This window comes from Crocodylus porosus, unplaced genomic scaffold (genome assembly GCF_001723895.1).
Source record: "Crocodylus porosus isolate Cpor-Errol unplaced genomic scaffold, CroPor_comp1, whole genome shotgun sequence".
NCBI classification, from domain to species: domain Eukaryota; kingdom Metazoa; phylum Chordata; order Crocodylia; family Crocodylidae; genus Crocodylus; species Crocodylus porosus.
In genome coordinates, this window is record NW_017728912.1 from 36,067,815 (window position 1) to 36,087,598 (window position 19,784).

General features: G+C 42.9%; 1 protein-coding gene across 1 annotated transcript in view; it reads right to left on the reverse strand.

The window, feature by feature from the left end:
• ADAMTS3 (ADAM metallopeptidase with thrombospondin type 1 motif 3) overlaps positions 1-19,784 on the reverse strand; it is a 277,324-nt gene that overhangs the window by 63,947 nt on the left and 193,593 nt on the right. The window contains exon 5 of the mRNA XM_019533972.1: positions 14,067-14,266. Coding sequence (XP_019389517.1) covers positions 14,067-14,266 — 200 coding nt within the window. The remainder of the gene's footprint in view (positions 1-14,066; positions 14,267-19,784) is intronic.

The following is a 19,784-nucleotide window of genomic DNA, read 5'->3' on the forward strand; positions in this document are numbered from 1 at the left end:
GCCCATGGGCCGTATTTTGCCCACCCCTGCTCTATACTACCTGTTACCACACCAAAAAAAGTCTTTGGAGTCATTACAGACAGTTTAGTAAAAACATCAGCTGTGTTCAGCAACAGTCAAAAAGGCATATAAAAATGTTATGCATTATAAAGAAAAGAAATGAAAACAAACCATAAAGTACTGTTATGCCCCTTTATAAATCAATGGGGTCCAGTTTTGATCCCCCAACCTCAAAAAAGATGGACAAGGGCAACAACAATGATCAAGGGTATGGAAAAGTTGCCAAGCAAGAAGAGAATAACTAGGCTAGGATCTTTTAGCTTAGAAAAAGAGATAACTGTACGGGAGAGGGAGACATAAAAGAGCACAGTATAATAAATGGTGCAAAGAAAGTCAATAGCATTTCATTATTTACTGTCTCTTATAATACTAAAACTAGCAGACATAAAATTGAATTATTAGATAGGTTTCAAATCAACAAAAGCAATTATTTGTTTCACAAAGTGTGTAAATGGCTTCGGGACTTCATTGTCATTTAGACACTGAGCCACTGACAATTACTTGTTGAGTATAATCCAACCAATTACATAGCCACCTTACAGTACTTTCATCAAGTCTGTATTTCCTTAGCATATTAATGAGAATGCTGTGGGAGGCAGTACCAACCACTTTGCTAAAGTCAAGTTATATCACACCACTGCTCTCTCCCCACCCACAAAGCCAGTCATCCTATCACAGACAGAAATCAGATTAGTTAGGTATGACTTATTTTTGCTGAATCCATGCTGGCTGATGTAAGTCACTTTGTTCTCCTCTAGATGCTTCACAATGGGTTCCTTAGGGATCTGCTCCATGTTCTTTCCAGGTACTAAGGTCAGGTTAACTGGTCTGTTAGTTCCCAAGATCTTCCTGCTTCCCTTTTTTAAAGATGGGTACAATATTTTCCCTTTTCCCTGTCATCAAGGACCTCACCCAACCTTCATGAGTTTTCAAACAGGATAGCCAATGGTTCCAAAATTATCATAGCCAGTACCTTTAGTATCCCAGGGGGTATCCCATCTGACCCTGCTGACTTAAAAGTATCTAGCTTCTCTAAGTAATACCTAACCCGTTCTGTCCATTACTCTGAGCTGTTTGCTCCTTCCCCATCTTTGCTGACAACTACATTCCTCATCTGGTAGCTGCCCCTATTTATGAAGGCCAAAGTAAAAAAAAGACATGAAATACCTCAGCTTTCCCCATATCATCCATAACTAGATTGTCTTCCACATTCCATAAGGGATCTATGGTTTCTCTAGTCTTCCTCTTACTTTTGACATACTTAAAGAATTCATTTTTATTGTCTTAGATGTCCCTTGCAATCTGCATCTCAAATTGTGCCTTGGTTCTCCTAATTTTCTCCATGCATGTCAATGTTGTGCTTTTATAGAACCAGAGAATCACAGAAAGTTAGGGTTGGAAGGACCTCCAGAAGGTCATCTAGTCCAAACCCCTGCTCAAAGCAGGACCATCCCCGACTAGATCATCTCAGCCAAGGCTTTATCTAGCCAGACCTTAAAAGCCTCCAAGGATGGAAATTCCACAATCTCCCTGGGTAACCTGTTCCAGTGCTTTACTACCCTCCTAGTAGGTGCATGTACATGTACCATTAATATGGCTGAATAAACTACGGCACGTTTCACACTGGAGTTTATTGCTCCCAGGCACCACATTTGTACATTCTGCGGAGGGGCTGGCAGGGGCACAAGGGTGCTTCAGTGTGGGGCCTGCCAGCAGGCAGCCCCTGCACTGAAGCACCCTTGTGCCCCAGTCAGCTCCATTAATGTCTACACATGCTTTGAGGTAAAGTAAATAACTCTGCCATAGGATAGTACTTGTGTGTGGCAGTACTAGCTTAAAGCGGAGTTAATTAGCTTAATTCGTCCTAATAGCATCGCAGATGTGGATGATAATGTTTTATTGCATAGCTAATTAGTAACTCAGCAGTACACATTTCATGTAGATGAGGCCACTGAGGGAGTTTTTCCTAATATCCCACCTGAATATCCATTACTGCAACTTGAGACCATTGGTCCTTGTGCTGTCATCTGCCACCACTGAGAACAGTCTAGCTCTTCGTTTTCACTCTTCAGGTAGTTGAAGGTTGCTATTAAATCCCCTCTCAGTCTTCTCTAGATTAAATACGCTTAGTGATATGCCCCAGCCCCCTAACAATTTTTGTTTCCCTCTGCTGGACTCCAATTTGTCCACCCTTTCTGTATGGGAGGGAGGGGAAGGGAGGCAAAACTGAACACAGTACTCCAGATGTAATCTCATCAGTGCCGAACAGAGGGGAATAATCACTTCCCTTGATCTGCAGGCAATGTTCCTACTAATGCAGCTCAGTGTACCATTAGCCTTCTTGACAACAAGGGTACATTGTTGGCTCATCTTCAGCTCACTACAACCCCCAAGTCCTTTTCTGCAGATCTGTTTAGCTAGTCAGGCCACATCCTGTACCAGTGCAGGTTCTTCTCTTATACTCTTCCCTAGTACTATGACCAAGTTTCCACTTTTTATAGGATTCTTTTCTGATTTTCAACTCATTGAAGAGACTGCTGTTAGCCAAGATGGTGTCCTGTTGAACTTCCCATTCTTCTGCTACACTAGGATAGTTTGCTCCTGCATCTTTACCTTAAGAGGGCCTCCCGAAAGTAAAGCCAACTCCTTTTCCCCTCTGACTTGCCTCTCAGGGATCCTGCTGTCTAGTTCCCTGAGTTTGTTAAAACATGCTTTTGTAAAAATCAGTGTTTTTATTACATTGCTCTCCTTCCCTCCTCCCTGTAGGATTTTGAGCTCTATCATTTCATGGTCACTGTCACCCAAGTTACCTTCCACCTTCACATTCTCAACCAATTCCTCCCTGTTTGTGAGCAGTAAGTCAAGAAGAGGTGAGGCCACACCACTGCCCCCCTTAGATTTGCCTCTGATCAGCAGGTATTGAAATGTAATTAGCTGTGTTAGTCTGAAGTCAGGTAGAAGGCAGAGTAGATTTTGAACATGGTAGGTGCTAGGCATTGAACATAGTAGAAAGGGATGCAATCACTGAATCAGAAATTTCTAAAACTCTGAATGCTGGACACCACAATCGGAGAGCAGCAGGTGTGGAAAATTCTGGTCATGCTTTGTTCATTGTCCCTATTTCTGCAGCATCCACTGTCTGCTACTTTGAGAGAGAGGATATTGAGCAGGCTGGACCTATAGTCTGACCCAGTAAATGGCAGTTATTGTGTGTGTGTTATTATTTGGATTATATATATACTGAATGCAAAAAGATTTTGTGGGTAAAAAATGATTAGTACAAAAATATATGTATTTTTTACCTCCCACCTCTATTCATTTGCAACCTATTCCTCTCTGGCTGAACCCATGTTTTAACTTTGATATCTGCTGTCTGATGTTTCTCACTATTGCCCAGTCTCAATGACTTATAGCTCCTGAATTGTTAAAACCACTGACATTCCCTAGATAGACCAGGATTACTTTTAGACAGAAGTGCTGACACCCACACACTGAGGTATGGTTATTAATTGGCTTAGCTAAGGACAGTTGGCTATCAGTAATTAATAATTAACAGCAACATACATCTGCCTTTGCTTACCTCAGAATGTTAAGAAATATTAGAGTGGTTTTGAGTCAATATTCCTCCCCACCAGATGCATTTTACATGTCAATCACTAAACTGAACACAAAAGAATAAAAATTGGCACTCCCCATTTACACCTCAACTGTTCACTGGCTCTGATCTAATGAAAAAAGTGACCCACGTCCTTCTCTGGCTGTGACAGAAGGAAAAATACCAGTATGTGATGGCCACTGGACTTGAAGTCCTGCTGCCCCAAGTGGTCAAGTATATATATAGTGGAATACTGCAAATATTTTTCAACCAACTTAGGACCTGGGAGCATCCCACAATTTAACTAAGTATATTGGCAAGAGTGACAACTGTGTACAACCAGAAAGGAGGAAGATAGGATGAGAGCTCTATGTGTCATGCTATTTTGCTTGTCAGCGGAAGCCTAACTACATGTGCAGTTAGTGTGCCTGAATAAACTCCGGCACAGTTCATGCTGGAGTCAGCTGCTCCCGGCAACAACATCTTTATGTGAGCCTGGAACTACAGCAGTTAGAGCTAGGGCAGAGCAGTCTTGGGCTGGCAGGAAGCTCAGGGGGTCTGCACCAGGTTCTGGTGGCAGGCAGTAGATGTGTTGGCTGGGGCACGAGGGCTGGAGCCCAGCCAGCCCTGGTCAACCTCTACATGAGCATTTTGGAGGAGTTAATTACTCTGCTGTAAGATAATACTCTCCCCAACAGTGCTATATCATGGCAGAATTAATTAATCTACTGTGCCCTAATATTGGTGCTGATCTAGACAGTGATGCTTAAATTATACAGGTAATTAGTCAGCTCTGCAGTGAAATACATGTGTATACGCACCTAGTCTTCCTGCATGTCCAGAGTACAGCACAGCATTTATAGTCCTGAGTCATAAAGTTTAAAGCCAAAGCAGAAAAATTTTCTGAAATGTTCCTTAGAATTTATCAAAAGTTTCATTGGAAAATAATATTTCAAGGGATTTTAGCTACAAATCACGACGTCTTTCTTTTTTCCTTACTGTACTGTATATAACTGACCAACTGGATGAGTTTACCAGAGTGATACTAAATCTATGGCCTCAGGGCCAGATCCAGCCCCCCAGGTGACTGGACCTGATCCATGGTATGGGGGACGGAGTGCATTACCTTCCCTACCCTGTACGGTACCTCTGATCCCCTCTGTAGCCCAGAAGCAAGATCTCTTCCTCTCTCACTCCACCTCTCTCCTACTGGAGGGAAGTGGTAGCCCACAGTGCAGCTGCACCACTCAGCCCTCTACTCTAAAATGCTTAGCTCCACAGGTTTACCAGTACTTGACTGACATGACCATCCAAGGGGTAACTCCTGTCTGGAGTCTCTCTGGCCTCTTTGTTTAACTCTGGATCTGAAGGTTGCTACACTGCAGACCTCAACAGGGATAAAACAGTGAGTGCTAACCCTTTGGAAACTTTTGACCAACATTTGTTTATAGCCTTTGTACCCTCATATACTATCTTATTTAAATATTTTATTTTGTTTGTATTTTATTTTGTCTTTTATTGTAAGTTGTCCTTGGTGACGCATAAATCTAATGAATAAAAATATAAAAACTATACCTATATCCTTGTATTTATTGTTTGTTTTCTATCCCAGAGTCCATTCCAACTGTAATTTCATGTTTTACTAACAAGTTGGTTAAATGTCTGGTAACACTACTATACAGCTATTAAAATCTTGATTCCAACAACTGTATTACTTAAAATATACACAGAATGTTACTTGTAATATACACAGAATGCCATTCTCTTTTGATATGCACATAATGCCTTAAGGGGAAGATCAGTATTTTAGTTTGGATATATTCTGTATTAAAGTGTACTACCAGCAGATGGAACTACTTCCATGGCATTTAAAAATGTTTGAGGATATTAACTTTTACAGAAAGTTGAATGTTTAGCTTTAAAGCAAATGTAAGGAAGTATTCTGAAGGCATTCCAAATTAAGGTGTATTATAGAAAAACAAGAGAACAGATCATTTTCAGATGTTCATCTCCTCCAAACATGCAATGTTGTAACTAAGGGTGCAAGTAAATGACATGAAAATATTCCTCACAAAACATCCTACTGAAAAATTCTCTTTGCACTATCATCTGACTGGTAGCTAGAATTAACAAACAGAAAAAGGTGGCAAAATCTAACAATGAAACTTTATAATATGCCTTATTTCAAGATGTAGTAATGTAACCAGAATGGAAATTTAAGTGCTCATTAGCTGAGGTTTTTTTTTTGAGTTCTAGCTTAGGTTACATAATGGAAAAAAATGGACCTATGAATGTAGTTGTGGATTCTGCTAAAGTAAGACAACAGTGTTTTTCACAGGATTACTGTACTAGCTTTTCCTCCCAGGAATTCTGAATTCCAAGTCCTTAAATTTGGCAATCTCATCCTAGATCTTACTGCATTTCTGTCTGCAATGCAAAACATTCATGTGCTTCAGCACAACAGGGAAAGTCATGGGGGGTGGGCGGATGGAGCCTGGGACTAGCATTTCAGGAATCCTGCAAATCTAAATAATCAAGGTGCGTTGACAAAGTGGTGAGAAGAACCTGAATGAGTACCAGCCTGCACTGCGTCTCATTTCACCTATTCACAACTAGAGATCTTTTCACAAGCAGCATATGCATACAGAACTCCATAGGAAGGAGTGGTTCTGGACAGAATATTCTCCTTTAATCCAGAGCAGCTGTGCAAGAGATTGAATTAATGGCTTTATGAGAGGGAGGTGGAACTAGACATGGAATTTATTGACTGAAATGCTAAGAAGTAGCCAGCTAGGTGGTATAAGTAATCTGGAAGACATTTCTTACCAAGAAAGGAAAATACCAAGTTCCCAGTATGTATCCAACACTGAAGGAACATCAACCTGACCTATAACACAAAGTTTTATCGACATAAATTGTCTCTCCTTGCCCTGGTTGTTTTTATGTGCCTGCAAAGAAATATGATGTGATCAGGCAAAACAAAAAAACCCACCTGAAAACAGTCTTTCTGTTGCCAAAAAGGCAAAACCGCCTCCCTAAACATACAGCTGCAAGCAAAATGCCAGTGTGGCCACATTCCACTGACATAGCAATATTGACAGCCCAAAGCCTGTACTCCTGCCCACAATGCATTGTATCTTCTGCTGATACAACCCCTCACTGTGTGGACACAGGGTTACAGAAAAAGCAGTCAAGCATGACTCTGCCCAGCAATAGAGTCATGTCAACAGCACTATACAAGTTTTGGCAGTAAAACTTTTGAGTGTATAGCCTTAGTCCATCATTCCAATTGTAGCTAAGTTACATGGGACATACATTCTACAGAATGACAATAAAGGGATCCAGGATCTCCCTAAATACTGTTCAGTACTACAACTTTATAGCACTGATTATCCAAACCAGGAAAGTTACAAGTATATAAGATTCTTTAAGTTTAAACACGTAACTGGTAAAAATTAAATATACTAAGAAGACTACACTTTAAAATCAGTTTACTGTGGAAAACTATCCAGCATGGTGCCACTAGAACAGATGGGTTTAAATCATAATTTTAAATAACTTCTTCATTATATAACTAGTAGAAAGAATAAAAAGCATATTCAATTTTTGTTTATCTCTTCTCTGCAGGGAAACTACGAGCCATGGTAAAAACTGATAGCGAAAAAAGAATTTATCAGTCAGGACAAAATAACGGAGAGAAGTAAGTGGGATTTGTCAAAGTAGCCAGCAGTTATCTTTTGCCATTATCTTTTGCACCAGAAGCCCAGGAGTGCTGGGGGAAGCTTGGGCTTGGTGGGTTTCCAGCATCCTGTGCACCATCCCTGCTGCCTTCCCGCTGCCTGGGACCATCCAGGAAGGGCTGGCTTGCATCTGGGGCAGTGAGAGAAGGTGTCAGTAGGGCAGCTGGGTGTGCTGGTGGCTGGAGAAGGTGGTGGTCAGTCGCAAGGCAGACAAACTAGATAGCAAGATTGAAGTTTTGGACTTCAAAAATGCAAATTTCAACAAGCTCAGCTCACTAGTAGGGGAAGTGCTGCAGGACCAGGGACCAAAGGTAAAAGGAGTACATGAAGAAGGGTCATTCCTTAAGGACATGATCCTTGAAGCGCAAAGGAAGTCCATTCTCATGTGAAGGAAATGTAGCAAAAGGGCTGGGAAGCCCTCTTGGCTAAACAGGGAAATCACAGTCCTCTTAAGAAAGAAGAAAGAGCTGTACAGACAATGGAACCTTGGGGCATGCCCCAAGGACTATACAACAATGGCCTGCATTATAGGCAACAGCTTAGAAGGGCTAAGGCAGCAACTGAACTAAAATTAGCAATGGGGACCAAGGACAACAAGAAGTCCTTCTTTAGGTATGTAGGGAACAGAGGAAAACAAATGAGAGTGTGGGGTCACTGCTCAACAACTCAGGACAGGTGGTTACCAGCACTCATGAGAAAACTGAACTCTTGAATGACTACTTTGCTTCTGTCTTGCATAGGGCCAAACGGAAATAACATCCAGACAGGGTACAGAAGCAGCAGGGTAGAATGATCACATTCCTACTATTGCCATAGAACTGGTTTGTGACCAATTAAAAAAATTGACATTTATAAATCAGCAGGCCCAGTTTTTTTTGCATTGGTTTTAGTAGTATTTCAGCAGGGAAATTGGAGCCTGGGTTCTTGCCTCCAAGTCCTGTGCCCAAAATCCTGACCAACTTTTTTTTGTATACACATCTGTTCCCACAATTCTTACAGTCTATTTCCTAAGCAAAGAGGTTTGTATAGGTTTGAGATGAGCATTCAAGTTTCTGGGAGTCTCTGACCAAATGAAACCTTCAGACATTTGGTACTAATGGTCACAAGCATTTGGATCCAAATCAGGGTGTGAAATGGAGGGCCTGATTCAATTTCCACGTCAGATGTTGTACAGGGTAAGATACATTAAATTACTGAAGTTGTATCTGCTTGTGCTAGCAGTACATCTGGGTGCGACGACACCACCTTTGTAATGAAAAAGGAGAGAGAGTCAGCATGAGCACTTTTTAGTTCTAAAAACAACTTTTGGTACCATTGGCTGCGTTCACACATGGTGTGGACATTTGGTTCCCTGGGGACAACTAGTGGCAGCGCAGCTTGCGCCACTTCTACTTGTCCCTGGGGAATGCCTGTGCCATCTACACTCTGGCATGAGGCAAGTTACCCCAGGTGGGATAGGGGAAGCTGGGGCCAGCACTGAGCTAGCCCCAGCAGCCTTACCTGGGGACCTGAGGGCCTACCAGGGCTGCAGCACCAGCAATCTGCTGCATAAAGCCTGGCCGGCAACTGCAGTGTGGCTCCAGGCATCCCAGCTCCACTTCTGAGTGGTGTGCTTGTGCACTGCCCATGCATGCACTGCTCCTCGTTTTTTCTCCACAGGGTTTTTTGACCCCTGGATAGCCAGTGGTCAAAAAAACCCTCTGTGCTGCTCCCTTGCAGTGCAGAGAACTGAACATACTGCATTCCTGTACTTGTCTGGACATGGCCAACTGAGCTGTTGATAAGCTATCATCATGGGCCTTCACTCATTCCTTCAAGAGACACTTCACAGAGTAGACTGAGGCAATGGCTCTTTTTCAAAGAGCTCCACACAAGGTATTCTAAAGCTTTCAGTTATGCTTCCTGTTAAATATGCATGGGAAATCAAGCCTGTCTGAATCAAGGATGTGTACAGTTCTCTTGTATGTTGACTTAAACACTTAAGGGCACCTGTATACAAGTGTGGCGGCTGCTCCAAAGCCAGAAATATTATGGCATGTGCTGGCAGTAAATGAAGGAAAACATACAGCAATTAGATGACAAAGGGGAAGGGAAGAGACAGATGCATTTTCTTACAATGTTTCCATTTTTATTTAAATTTGGTGTTGCCAGTAGAATGCATGGGCTGTTCTATGATCATTGTGCCCGATGAATATTCTGCACTGGTTCGGACCTGCAGAGACCAAACCAGGAAAGCCAAGGCTGCAAGTGAACTCCAACTGGCTACACGTATCAAGGACAATAAAAAGTTCTTTTTTAGATATGTGGGGAACTGGAGGAAAAGCAAGGGCAACACTGGACCCCTGCTAAACCAGATGGGACACCTGACAACTGACGCCCATGAAAAAGCCAACGTGCTAAATGAGTACTTTGTGTCAGTCTTTCACCAGTCCCAAGGGATGCCCCTGCCCATTACGGGACAGGAGGGCCTGGGTGAGTGAGATTCCTTACCCTCTATTAATGCTGACCTTGTGAAGGAACACCTTGAGAGGGTGGACACCTTCAAGTCAGTCGGCCCTGACAGGTTACATCCCAGGGTACTCAAGGAGCTGGCAAGCATCATAGCTCAGCCTCTGGCATGGATCTTTGAGAAGTCCTGGCGCTCTGGTGAAATGCCTGATGATTGGAAGAAGGCCAATGTGGTGCCTATCTTCAAGAAGGGGAGGAAAGTGGATACAACAAACTACAGGCCCATCAACCTCACCTCGATACTGGGGAAAGTCCGAGAAAAGATTATCAAAGAGACTATTCTCAACAGACTGGTGATGGCAAAATCCTGAGGGGTAGCCAGCACAGGTTTGTTGCAGGTAAGTGTTGCTTCACCAATATTATTTCCTTTTACGACCAGGTGACCTATCACCTGGACAAGGGGGAAGAGATTGATATCATATATCTTGACTTTAAAAAAAGCCTTTGATCTGGTATCCCATGATCACCTTTTGGCAAAACTGGCCAACTGCGGCCTCAGCTTTTCCATGATCCACTGGCTGGGGAATTGGCTACGTGGTTGGACCCAGAGGGTGGTGGCTGACAGTAGTCAATTGTCACGGTGCTCTGGGACCAGTGGAGTCCCTCAAGGCTCTGTCCTTGGGCCTATATTGTTCAACATCTTCATTAATGATGTGGAGACTGGCATCAGAAGCAGACTGGCCAAGTTCGCCGACAACACCAAACTCTGGGGTAAAGTGTCCACACCTGAGGACAGGAAGGCTATCCAGGTTGACCTCAACAGGCTGAAGAAATGGGCAGATGAGAACCTGATGGCATTTAACACTGAAAAATGCAAGGTTCTCCACTGTGGGAGGAAAAACCCGCAGCATGCTTATAGGCTCCGCCTTGCTATACTGGCTAGCACTTCGGATAAAAGGGATTTGGGGGTCATGATTGACCACAAAATGAACATGAGCCTTCAATGTGATGCTGCAGCTAGTATAGCGAGCAAAACACTAGCTTGCATCCATAGATGCTTTTCGAGCAAATACCAGGATGCTATTCTCTCATTGTACCTGGCTCTGGTGAGGCTGCAGCTGGAGTACCGTGTCCAGTTTTGGGCTCCACAATTCAAAAAGGACATGGAGAAGCTTGAGAAAGTCCAGAGGAGAGTAACGCGCATCAGAGGTCACGAAAACAGACTTTATGATGAGAGGCTCTTCAGCCTGGAAAAGCGCAGGGTCAGGGGTGACCTGGTGGTCACCTATAAGCTTATCAGGGGTGCTCGTCAGGATCTGGAGGAATGTCTGTTCACCAGAGCACCTCAAGGGATGACGAGATTGAACAATTATAAACTACTGCAAGACCGTTTCAGGCTGGACATAAGGAAGAAATTCTTTACTGTCCGAGCCCCCAAGGTTTGGAATAGACTGCTGCCAGAAGTAGTTCAAGCACCTACTGTGAACACCTTCAAGAGACATTTGGATGTCTATCTTGCTGGGAACCTATGACCCCTGCTGACTTACTGCCCTTTGGGCAGCTGGCTGGACTCAATCATCTTCCGAGGTCCCTTCCAGCCCTAATGTTTATGAAATCTATGAACTTCTGCATTTAGCATCAAGGCTAGAACTGTAACTAGAAGGTTTTATGCCCTTGGCAAAACCCTGCTGGAGGAGTGCAGTGGGGAGCAGGAGGGAGGGTTCAGTGTTACCTTTCCTAGGGACTGAAGGTCCTCAGCCTCTTCTGGTATGGAATGGTTTACCTGGCTCCAGTTGCTGCTGATGCAACAACAGCAGTGTAGAGTGCCTGCATCCAGCTGCTGCTGCTGCTATAGCACTGCAGACTCCCCAGGGAGCTGCCATCCAATGCCCCCTCTAATGGTGCCTGGGACACTTACCTACCCACCCCCCATTTCACACTACTGATTAAGGCAGCCTCTTTGCTGAGATAGGTGCTTGCACCTCTGGAAGCCTATAGTAGTCGTCATGGGGGCAAATTTCTTTCATCCCTTGAAGAAGCAGAAGCATGGGCAAAATAGTATTAGGATTATATCTGACTGCCCAGGTATCTCTTTACTATTTACCAGCTACATTCATTCCCCTCACCCCCACCCCCCGCCTGTCTCTCACCCAGTGACTCCTCAATTTACATCTTCACTGACTGGCTTTCTTGCATGCAGCCCAGCCTCTGACTTCTTCACTATTCATTACATCCAGGAAGACTACACACCAACTGCAGATGCTTCCTCAGCTTGATGAAGGGTATTTATATCCGAAAACATGCAAAAAAGATTTTTTCCAACTATTTGAGTTGGTCTAATAAAAGATATCAGATTTACCCAAAGAACCTTGTCTGCCTGTGGCCTTAGGTTAACACGGCTACAACCCATACCCTTGAGGACTATAACAAGGCATTGAGTACTTCTATGGAATAAATGGGCAGAACTTATAAGTACAGAGACTACATGAGATGCCACTGTGCAGTCATTACTGCACATTTATTTAGCACTTGTATTAGCAAGTAATAAATAAGTTTTCAGTAACCAGAGTTACTGTGCAGTTGTGCTAGTGAAGGTCTTTTATATGGCACTGCTGAGCACTAGCCTGCTAATACTGTGCAGTAGTGTATTAGCACTGTCTGTGCTGTGATGTGCTACTATGCAGGGTTTTTGGCTACTGCACAGTCAGCATCTCATGTAGACACGTCCAGAGTATCAGAAATCACTGTAGCAACTGGAAAGCATGCCTGAGGCCAGATCTCTGTTTATTTAACTTACATCAGTAATCCTGGAAGGGAGTAAAGGAAGGCCACAGGCAGAAACACCTTTAAATCATTCTGGAAGGCGAGGAGGAACGTGTACATCAGGTGCATGGGAAAATGCATCAGACGTTCTGATTTATTCTCAGTGTGGATACACATGCATTTGTAGCTCTTTCATAAGAGCAGTAATTGTTATGTCCCAATCGTGTGTGAAAGTTTCGAGAACAGTTCAAATGTAGGAAAACTGCTCCAACTTTAACACTGCATCAAGCATTAAGATGGAACAGTTTTGCTAGATTTGAACCATTCTCAGCTCATTCACACATAAGAATTAAAACATAACAGCCTTTGAACCTTTTGAAGGGGCTCCAAGTACATATGTCCACACCCTTAAATCTGTCTGTTCCCATGTACGTACAGGCTAGATGACAAAGTGCCAGTGGCCTGTGAGCTGGGGGTTAGGTACCCCTATTCTATGACAAGTAGGATTTTCCTTGCTGTAGAATGAGATGGTGGTCTGTTCTGGGTGCCATGTCCTTTTAAACTGACTTGCTATTAGAAATTTTGTAACATAAAGGCAAAAAAACATCAAGATGATTTGTAAATATAAATAAAATATTTTTAACTGATATGAGTAAGAAAGAGATGAATTGTTATTCATATATTATTGCAATTTTTTAAATGAGTTATTTCATAAAATGAAAGAGATCCTTAAGAAACAAGAGTCACTCCTCCATCCTAGTGTCTGTTTATATATGGGTGTCACTGTACTACTTAAGGTGCACACACAACTAGGGCATCAGTAGCATTAAAATGACTTTCCATCAAACTGCCACTTATACAGGGCACTCATTTGGCTTGTTTACAATTTTGTTTTGTTTTGTTTTTTTAAAGATGGGTTGCTAGAGAAGATATGCAGACTGGCATCAGCAAGATGTAAAATACTTTTACAAAAGTTATGGTTAAATGTAATGAGCTTATTAAGCCCAACTGCCCAAACATATACTTCTTTTTAAAAAAGGTCAAACTAGCACACAATGGAAGATTTGAATTATGATAACATTTATTCTTACCCTTTTTTCAATTTTTTAAATGCTATTTTGTCTAGGATACATTTGCAGTTGAAGTAGAGGAAACTTTTTTTTTTAGGACTTGCTTACACAAAGGCCTAGTGAAGTCAGTGGGAACTTTTCTGAGGAAAAAAAAGGATGGAAAGGTTCAGCTCACAGAATGAGCAACCACTGGAAAATAAATCAACACTTTACAATAAGCACACATGATTCTGATCAAAGAAGAGATAAAACATTGCATGCATTTTGCAGTGCCTGGCCTGTGACTGGCATTTGTAGGTGCTACCACAATAATTGTAACAAAAATATTTAAAATCTATTGAATTCATGACATTTCAGCAGAAGCACTGAGGACATGTAATAGATACTCACTATATTCATAAGAGTGAGGAGGTAGTTTTGAACATGTTCTTTGCCATGAAACCGGACCACGGAGTCATCCACTCCTAGAAGCACTTCAATGTTGTAGTCATTGTCTCCTGCATGTCTACGGCGTCTCAGTGACTCATTTAGCTGATGCTCTACATTACTGTATATGGAATCCAGGCCAGAAAGGCCCCCAAGAAGAGATTCTATATTAAAAAAGAAAGAAAGAAAATAGTGCTTAAAAATCTATCTTCACTTTGCACTAGAAGCATCCTCCTGTATACTGTATGCACATTATTCAAGTTAAAACAAACCAAGAGGAAGTTTTAAGTAGCAGAAAGGAATAGGCAAATTAGTGAAAGGTACCTGGGTTCTAAAATGTATTATATGAACCTTAGCTTCAGTAATTGACACCTGTGCTTCTTCATCATATCTTAATGGAGAAGAATTGCAGACCAAATAATTAGATTCTGTAAAACGGAACCTTTTTTTCTAAAACCTAGAAGCATGTACAGAAATCATCCTGCAATATGGTGGTATAAGGGATTTCACTGGCACTGATCTGGAAGTGTTTGCACAATTCACTTGTGGCTTCACAGTTATGAAAGCCACGGTCATCTTAAACTTATGCTGACAAAATGATCAATCAGCCCATCATATGTTTCTCCAATACAACCTGATTAGAAGACATGAGATAACACCTCTATCCTGCAATTGGAGGGAAGGAGGGAGGGAAGAAATGTTTGTCTGCCTTTTCTTCTGTTTTTATATTGTAACAACACCTGCTAGAAATTGCTCCAAAATAGGGAGTTCTTGGAAGACATGGGTCAATGGGGAGGAGCTACATGAGAACCAAAGATGAGTGACAAATATAGACTAGTACATGTTAAGGAATATCACATATGTACTATGTTGTCAATCTAGTTACTAATACAGGGCCAGATTTTTCTAAGTGCTCAGCACCCAGCAATGCTGGTTTGTGAAGGCTGCCTCTATGACACTCTTCCCTTTTGAAAGTCTGGCCCACATAAAGTAAAACAAACTGCAAAGAGCAGGATGACAAAGCTCAAGATCTATAAAAATACTGGCCAATAGACAGTATAAAATCACCAACCACTGTTGTTAATTGTAGAGAATTCTATTTGCCAAAGTTTGACGGTTTAATTTAACTTTCGCTTTTTTAAAGATACTAACTTTGATGAAAGTCAAAAGAACACAAACTTCTATGGATTTCTGAAAGCAATCCCAGGATTGACACAAATTTTGCAGAGCTCTTGATTCACTTAAGGGGACATCTTTAAAAGTTTATCAAGCTTGCTTGTGTTTCAACTAGTGCCTGAAGCCAAAGGTGCTATTTCTCCCCTTCTTGATAGCAGAAAGAAACAGCCTAATTATATCTAGAAACTGACAAGAAAAATGTGTGTTGGCCAACAAGGTGACTATTAAGCTTTAGCCACCTGGCCCTCACTGAAGTCAAGGCTTATAGATGCTTAAGTAATAAGCAACACTAAAGCAACTTCTCTCATCTCTTACAAAGCAAGTCAGGAGCCAAGTCCTCACACAGGACCAGGCAGTTCCTGCTCCCATGGCTACGGCACAAGGTCAAAGAGAGGCTCCTGTCTTTATACCCCTGCTCCCACATTCCTGCATGGCCACCCCTGTGAAGTCTACAGACCTCTAAAGCAGCAAGGGCCAGAACCTCAACAGGTATTTAGGTGCACAATTCCCATTGATCTAAGAGAGACTTACGTACTGCAGTGAAAAAATCTGGGCCACAGGGTGGATCCAGCTCACAGAGCCTTTCTACCAGGCCTGCCAGGCTACTGGCAGGGCATCAGAAGCTGAGGACAGGGTTAGATTCAATTTAGCTTGCCGTTGTCTCTCCCTGCCAAGACCTGAAGCCACTGCTGGACTCCTCCCCCCAAGGTCTCTGGACCTGCTGCTTTCAAACTGCTCAGTGCTGCCGCTGCCCCCACTTAGCTCCCCTCCTTCACATAGGGCTGGAAGCTTTTAATTCCACTCCCTCCCACACACCAGGCTGACAGTCCTTAACTTCAATCTGCTCCATGAAGGGCTGGGAGCCCTTAACACAGATCTCTACACTTACAGGGCTAAAAGCACACAAACCCCCTACCATAAAGTTCCCTATTATAGGCTCCAGGTGAGTTTGACACCCCTGCCTTGAAGGACTGGGCCCGGAGTGGCTACTTTTAAACGTATGTAGAAGCAAGGGCAGAGTGAGTTCCATCAGGTATTCTAAAGCCACAGCCAATTAGTCATGTTACAACTGAGTCTGACAGGTTCTATGGCTGTGACATAGACAACACTCTTTCTTGGTCTTTGGAACATAGTGGGCACAGCTACACACACAATTAGCATGGCTGAATAAGCTCTGGTGTAGTTTGCACCAGAGTTTATTGTTCCTGAGTGCAGCACTTACACATGCGCCTGGGACTGTAGGACATTGAGCTGGGGTGGAGCAGCCACGGCTGGCAGGAAGTTCAGGGGGTTGGCCTGGCAGCCCAGAGTTGCTCTGCCCCAGCTCAATGTGCTGTGGAGGGGCTGCCTGGGGCACGAGGGACCTATAGTGCAGGGCTAGCTGACAGGCAGCCCTCCATTGTGTGTCAGCCAGCCCTGGTCACCATGTACACATGCACTGAGATGCACTAAATAACTCTGCTGTGGGATAGTACTTGTGTTGGGCAGTACTATCCTACAGTGGAGTTAATTAGTTTACTGCGGCCTAAGAGTGTTACACATGGAGACGGTGTTGCTTTACTGTAGAGGATGCTGTGACTCTCTGCCCCCCACCTGATGGCAGTATCGGAGTGGGAAGCCAGCCCAGCTGGGCTGACTCCCTGCCTCCCCACCCCCAGCATGATCTAGCACTGGGGATGGGAAGTCAGCTCAGTTGGGCTGATTTCCTGTCCCCAGCGAAACATCAAACCAGCATTGAAACAGCCTTTCTGTTTTGACTAAACAGAATGGAACAGCTGTTTCTAATCAAAATGAAATTCGAAATGGAATGCTGTTCCATTGAACCATCGAAACTGAAGGCAAAACAGAACGGTGCCATTTCGCATAGCCCTACTGTCTGTTATGAGACAGTACTATTATGAGGATGGGAAGACAGTACTATTATGAGAACATTATCATTTGTATTCCCTATCTGGAGGTTAGAGAAGAGACTATATTTCTCCTCCTCAAAGAAGGCCAAGTTGCAAAACCAACAAGCTGGACTTTCACACACATCAGGCAAGACTCCTGGGGAAGCCAACGGGAGTTTTGCCTGTGTAAGGACCACAGATGTTGGGCTGACATTACTAAATATCTTTAAGAACTATGCTGCAATTCATCTTCAACTGATTCAGCTACTGGCTCATTAGCTGGGAAGTTTGTCCCTTCTAGTTATTCCAATGGTTCAGTAACACATAAATAACTCTCCCCATTCCCCACATCAAATAGTAAGGTTTCCCCCAAGTTGTTTTCAGAAGCTGTAAGCCGCCACTGTGGGTGAGAGACCAACCGTGCAAACAGCTTTACAATTCAACCGCAAGTCCTTTCACACTCAAGAATGCGAACACTGTGATAGCACACAAGTGGGAAATTCATACACAAGTTCCAGTTCTAAAAATTGCTGCTGCTGGCAAAGCCGCCAAGTGTGATGTCCAATGGAAATATACTAGTAATGTCATCATATCATTATGCCTGCTGCATGAATGGAATAGTCTGAATAATCATCTCAGAGAGAAAGAACTTTTTGCTCTGGGCAGCACCTTTGGTTTGGCTACTGCTTCCCTCCTTAAATAGGTGGTTTTGTGGTTAGGAGGAAGAGAACCCTTTTCTGTATGCGTGTGCGCGTGTATGTATGTGTGTGGGTAGAAGGAATCAAAAGCAGTTATTCCCCCTAATAGGCAGCTAATTTTTGTACAGTGAATATATAGTGTACACTATATTTCCCTCATGTATCCAAAGAGAGTATTCTCAATTATGCCTCAAATGTGAGAAAAAAATATCTCCCACTTCAGGAAGATAAACAGCAATCATCGCTGGCCAAGATTTCCAGAAGTGATCAGGGGTATAGGCTGTAGGTGTGTTGGTCTCAGAACATAGGCAGACAAGGTTCTTTGGGTAAATCTGATATCTTTTATTAGCCCAACGCAAATAGTTGGGGAAAAAAATCTTTTTTGCAAGCTTTTGGGTATAAATACCCTTCATCAAGCTGAGGAAGCATCTGCAGTTGGTGTGTGCTCTTCCTGGATGGAATGAATAGTAAGAAGCCAAAGGCCAGTATGCATGCAAGAAAGCCAGTGAGTGAAGATGTAAATTGAGGAGCCAGTGGGTAAAAGAGGCTGGTGGGGGGAGGGAAGGGGAATGAATGTAGCTGGTAAATACTGGAGAGGTACCTGGGGAGTTAGATGTCACACAGGTTAAAATGTGTCATAAGTCTATATTTTGTCCATGATTTTTTGTATCCAGGAAGTTGATAAACTGAAGTTCATAGGCCCATCTGTGAAAAGTGTTTTTTAAATTCCCTTGGAGGATTAGAAATGAGGGATTGGAGAAAGAGTAGTTTTCTTGTGAGAAATGTGCCTCTACTGGTAATTGGGTATTCTTGTCTGTGATAGATTTCCAGCGTGTGTTCATTCTGCTACACAGTTGTTTTTTGGTCTCTCCTATGAATTTTCCATCAGGACATTTCGTGCACTGGATGAGATATATTACATTTCTGGAGGTTGAAGTGTAAGATCCAGGAATACTGATGGTTCTGTTGTAGGGTGTAGTAATTGTAGGGGTGGTGGAGATGTGTTGGCAGGTTTTACATTTCTTGTCATGGCATGGTCTGGATCCATTTGGTGTGTTGCGGGCCGTAGGAAGTTTGCTTCTGGCGATGAGGTTAGTGAGGTTTGGCGCTTGTTTGAAGGCTAGGATGGGTGGTTCTGGGAGGAACTCTTTTAAGAATTGCATCTTCTTCTAACATAGGTTGCAACTGTTTGAGAATTTTCTGTATAGGTTTGAGAGAGGGGTGATATACCATAACCAGAGGTGTGCAATTTGTGGGATTTTCCTTGTGTACTGCAGTAATTGTTGACATGGTATCTGGGTGGCTCTTTTGAATGTGCGATCTATCTGCCTGGAGGAGTGTCCTTGTTGAGTGAAAGCCTTTTTAAGACTTGTGAGGTAGTAATACCAGGTGTTCTCCTCAGTACAAATTTGGTAATATCTGAGGACTTGGCCGTATATCACAACTTTCTTGGTGTGTTTAGGGTGATTGCTGGTTTTGTGCAGATATGTATGTTGGTCTGTGGGGGTTTTTTGTATAACGTGGTCTGTATTTTACCATTCTGGATACTGATCATTGCGTCTAAAAAGGAGATGTTGGTGCTGGAGTATTCAAGAGATAGTAGGATGGAGGGGTGATGACTGCTGAATTTCTGATGGAACTAAATCAGAGATTGCAGGTTTTGAACCCAAATGATGATGTCATCAATATGTCTTAAGTATAGCAAGGAATTGAAAGTACAGTCCTTGAGGAATTCATAGATTTCATAGGCATTAGGGCTGGAAGGAACCTTGGAAGATCGAGTCCAGCCCACCACCCAAAGGGCAGTAAGTCAGCTGGGGTCATAGGATCCCAGCAAGATAAGCATCCAATTTACTCGTGAAGGTGTTCAATGTAGGTGCTTGAACTACCTTGGATGGCAGGCTGTTCCAGACCTTGGG